General features: G+C 36.7%; 1 protein-coding gene across 1 annotated transcript in view; it reads right to left on the reverse strand.

The window, feature by feature from the left end:
* LOC107697360 (protein POF1B-like) overlaps window positions 1-4,933 on the reverse strand; it is a 23,840-nt gene extending 18,907 nt beyond the window's left edge. Inside the window, exons 1-2 of the mRNA XM_016498121.1 lie at window positions 4,353-4,933; window positions 1,919-1,987 (exon numbers count right to left, since the gene is read on the reverse strand). Of these exons, the coding sequence (XP_016353607.1) occupies window positions 1,919-1,987; window positions 4,353-4,805 (522 nt within the window). The 5' untranslated portion in view covers window positions 4,806-4,933. The remainder of the gene's footprint in view (window positions 1-1,918; window positions 1,988-4,352) is intronic.
* Between the last annotated feature and the right edge of the window lie 342 nt (window positions 4,934-5,275).

A 5,275-nucleotide genomic window follows, 5' to 3' on the forward strand; every position in this document is an offset into this window, starting at 1 on the left:
TTATCATTTTAAATACATTTTCATTCTTTCCTGACAAATGTCTCCACTCATGAGCTCAAATCCTATTTTCTGAGTAACTAGTATGAAATATTCAAATGCACATAAATATTTGATTATTAATTGTTATTTAACATAGTTAAACCAAAGTCTGACCTCAGCAAATATAATTACTTCTGTATTATATCACGTCTGCTGCTGACCAATGAGTCTACTTCACAATAGTTGCTTCAGTTCTTGTATTTCAACATAAAAGAACCTCAACATTAAGTTATGCATTACACTTTCTTCTCATGAAATACTCAGGAACTCAAGTCCATTTTTGTATTTATCACTGCATGTGTCAGACCAATAACATCATAATAACATCATGTGAAACTCCTGACCAGCCTTTAATGCTATCTCACATTACAAACCTAAAATTTAAGACAACCCAAGTGTGTTTGAGTTCAAGACGCCTAATTACAACAAAATTCTCCTTGATGTACGAAACTTGACGCTAAGCTCCCAACTCCTGTCCCAGCATGTCTGCAAGCACAACCCTATGACAACGCTCTTTAAATCATTGCGTGTAATGCTTTTCAAACTGCTTCATTGTGTCAGACCAATAACATCATAATAACACCATGTGAAACTCCTGACCAGCCTTTAATGCTATCTCACATTACAAACCTAAAATTTAAGACAACCCAAGTGTGTTTGAGTGCAAGACGCCTAATTACAACAAAATTCTCCTTGATGTACGAAACTTGACGATAAGCTCCCAACTCCTGTCCCAGCATGTCTGCAAGCACAACCCTATGACAACTCTCTTTAAATCATTGCGTGTAATGCTTTTCAAACTGCTTCATGAAAGGCTGATGACTCAACCTTACATGGCACACAATACACCTTCACGTCCATTGGTTAAACTCACAGAATGAATTTTCAGCACCTATACAGACCATCTTAAAAATAAAGCTGCTAGAAAGCTGCTAGAAACTCACAAAATGAATGCAACCATGTTTTGTCTTCTGCTGCGTACCAACATTTATGTTTGAAAGACCTGCGAATTTGTACAGTGAAAAGACGTTCTTGAATGAAGGAAACGTATAAATGTCAGAGACTGACCTTATGGCACAATACAAATATACATTTCATAGCTGCAGGTTTTTAGGTTTTCAGTTTAGAGTCTGTTTTCACATTTTGAAATTGAACATTTTGTTTATTAAAAAAAGAAATTTTAGAGTGACATCTTATTCTGTTTCCCATATTTAATATAGCCTAATTTCATATTTAGATACACAAAACATGTAAAAACAAGTACACTGACTTTTGAAAAACGTTATTAGTGTGATCACAGCTCTGTGGCATGTTAAAATAATATTTCATCATATAAAGCAAGGTGTTTGTTTGGTAGTACACATTTAAGGTCTTCCAACATACACCTGTCATCTTCTTATCACCTGCAGGCTGGTTGACAGCAACAGTTGCGTTAAAGGGCAACTCCCTTTAACACTTTCCTTGCAATATTATGAATATTGTTGGGTCTAATCTAAATGGGCGTTAACACACTGTCTCTTCTGGGAATTAACGAGTCCATTCTTTCTGTCTGACACACCCTAAACCCTGCAGGTACTGCACTTGTGCTCAAACGCATAAATTGTTGTCATATTAGCATGTGCGTGCAACTACACACTAAAGCCTGGGTTACATTAAAGCTTGTTCTCCCCGCTCAGCTCACAAGCCAGAGGCATGAACAAACCCAGAAGAAAGTGTGTGTAATACAGTACCTCGTGTAAAGGCATGAAAGTCAAGTCAAGGGTAACATAACGTGTGTGTTTGTGTGCTAACCGTATAAGCGAATACAAACAGTTTTCTGCCTTAAACATTACTGATTATATGTGCCTGTTTGCATACACGGTAAACGTTATTTCATTACCTCATATGGTTCAGGGCTCTTGACTGGACTGGATAACTGGCTGAAGACAGATGTTTGTCCATTTATGTTCTGAATACAGAAGAAGAAAACATCAATGAATAAGGGCTTCTTGAATGCATTGTCTTGTGCTAAAAAGTCAATTTATAATATATATTATATATGTATAAATTGTACTGTGCACTAATTTTTGTAACCTGTATCTTTAATAGATTTAATGTTTTTGGTATGTTTGGTGTCTATTATAAATTCAGATTTACAATTATATAGTACAAAGGAAAAAATACTACATTTATAATAATATTATTATATGTTATAATAATTATACGTTATAATTATAACATTATCAAACATCCTAGGTTAATTTATGTATAATGTAGGCAATATACAATGAAATGTTTTATAATTTTGTATGTTTTATTTATAGGGAAGCTTTTAGTTGCCACACTCTTTACTCCAGTGAATAAACAGAAACTTTGTTGACTACAAATAAACCATTGAACATGTCCACCACTACTGCTCAGAAAAAAGAAAAAAAAAAAGATACAGATCAATAAACATACACTGATTAATAGTAGGGTGTGGTATCAAATGGGGTATTTTGTCACAGCAGAACCTGATTTTAAACAGCATATTACAGGCTTTTCAGCAAAATTTAAACAGTTAAACGTTCAATCTGTCAGTTAAAATCTACTTTCATCGTATAGCTGACTTTTGCCTAAGTCTATACCAGTCTGGTTTTATTGTGTTAATGCGTTCATAGCAAAAATATGATGAAATTGGAATTTTAGTTTGGAAGACAGAATTTACATTTCTAGATGTTTGAAACAAACATACAACACCTCTGCTAGAGATAACAAACATTTATTTATTTGCACTTACAACTCTAAACAATACCGTAATTAAGATACAGTATAGCCCATGCGTATTGTCAACCATTGTCAACCAACCCCAGTTTCTCCAATTCACATCAACACATTTAAATTCTACAAGGCTAATTTTCATAAAATTTAGCATACAATAGCATCATAGGCTGTAGACCAAATTTTACTGAGAGATGTAGGTCTAGTTATAATTAGCTAGTAAGGTTTAAAAATGTGACTGCATATTAAATGGTTATCTCCAGGGGTTAAATTGGGATTTGTTATGTGTGTGTGTGTGTGTGTTTTTTTTGTTTTTTTGCAAATTATTTATTCTTTTCCCACTAATCTCATTAATACTTTCATTTCAAATTCTTACATTTGATCTATAAATTCAATTATAATAATGTGATTATCTATACGTTATCCAATTAAATCATTTACACTGAAAAATACAACTGCCTTAAATAATATTATGAGATTATTTAAAATATTTTTGAATATACAAACAATAAATGATGGTGGAAATTATACTTTTCAACGAAATTAAAACGCCAGTAGGTGCCAGTAGTGAGTGTTTAATGAGTGAGTCATTGAGTCATCATTCAAATGATTTGTTCAAACGGCAGATTCATCAGATGTTTATGCATGGGCTAATGAAACTTTGACTTCATCAATTAGCATTTAGAATCAGTTAGAATCAATTAGCAATGATTCGGCTGGTCGCCTCAGCATCGCAACCTTATACTGTCAATAGATGCATTATATACAGTAACTATATCCACTATTCGCCACTTACTCTAAATATAATAAAACCAGAATAATACTTGCGTTTTGTGTTTACATAGTTATTTTTGGTTACTGATGTTTTAATCATGTTACTTGTCTGGCGTTAATGAAGCGTTAATGTTGAGCCCTGGAGTCTATGTGCCGGGGCACAGCCCCGGACGGCCCCGGTGTAGTGCCGACATTTGCACCCTGCCAGATTATGCATCCCCTAGTATTGGTAGGTTTAGGAGTAGGTGTGGGGGAGGGGTTAGGATTAGGGGTGGGGTTGGGATTAGACAATCAGGTAGCGACTTCAACGAGGGGGTGCATAATCTGGCAGGGGTGCAGAATTCGGCACAACACCGGCCCAGTTTAAACCCTGGTCATATCTGACACTTTGAATTTTTAATTAAATAAATATTTTTGTGTAGGTGTGACCCATATTGACTAATTGATCTGTATCTTGTAAGCGCAATGTCATTTTTCATAAAACTTGGTACAGTAGCCCTACAATCATGTCTGATCTTGGGGGGGCGCTAAAGAAACCTAAAACTTTTGAATTACATTATGTGCTGACATTTAACTTTAATACAGCTGTATTGACACGACAGCATCTTATCAGCACCATCTTTTCATTTGCCAATTTTGGTTATTTTTTCCACTTTTCCAAACTACCTGGAACCCTGTAAGCAGTTACATTGTAACTAATATATATTAATTAGTTAATTAAATTCTATTTTAATGACATGTAACCTTTGGATACTAATGTAACACAAAAAGTAAGAAAAGAAGCAAAAATGAACACTCACTACTTGTCTGTAGACATCGGTTTCGTCGACGCTGCTGACGCTGACGGGCTGAACGTTCTGGAAGTACACAGGTTGCATGACGCGCGGCGCCTGACTCAGGTACATGATTGACTCCGCGGGCCGCCGCTGCTGCACAGGCACCAGGTAACGCGCACCACCGTACATCACGTTCCCCTCCACTTGGCTGTTAATGTACTGGACCGGCTGTAGCTGAGCTCCCGCCTCCACTTGGCTATTAAGGTACTGGACCTGCTGTAGCTGAGCTCCCGCCTCGACTTGGCTGTTAATGTACTGGACCGGCTGTAGCTGAGCTTCCGCAAAATTTACCGTTCGGTAAATCGACGAACCTTCGCTCATCCCGACAGGAGTGGATGTGAAGACAGTCTGTGTGCTCGGTTCCGCGACGGTCACTGTCTTCAGTGTCCTTACGCTTTGGGAGTACGGTAGAGTCATTTCTGCGGTTGTGTAAGTCCAGAAAATTAAGTCGGAAATTCCATTGAAATAAAAATGAGTTAGGTGAAGTTAGCGAAGCCCTTATGCGTGCCGCTGCCAGACTCCTGACGTCTCTTCTTTGAAGTTGTATAAATGAGAAGAGGCGTGTTTTCCTAATCACTCCACCCTCAGCTCAAATATCCAACTATCTGAAACGAAGCCACAGGGAGGCCTCAATACTACATTACTGCAATAACGGAGGCAGCAGTTTCAGGACCGCATTTCTAAGACCCGAGCCAGTTGTATTCGAACAGATGAGACCTGATTCAAACATCAAACAAAATAAACAGATGCAAAGACTAGATCCATGGAAACTTTTTTTTTTTTTTTTAATCTCTCCATGTTATTATTAGCCTACACTCTAAAAAATGGTGCTAAATAGCACTAAAAGTGATTAATTGGCTTGCAATTATAGGGGAACCACTTTAAGT

The sequence above is a fragment of the Sinocyclocheilus anshuiensis genome, unplaced genomic scaffold (genome assembly GCF_001515605.1).
Source record: "Sinocyclocheilus anshuiensis isolate Anshui unplaced genomic scaffold, SAMN03320099.WGS_v1.1 scaffold1095, whole genome shotgun sequence".
NCBI classification, from domain to species: domain Eukaryota; kingdom Metazoa; phylum Chordata; class Actinopteri; order Cypriniformes; family Cyprinidae; genus Sinocyclocheilus; species Sinocyclocheilus anshuiensis.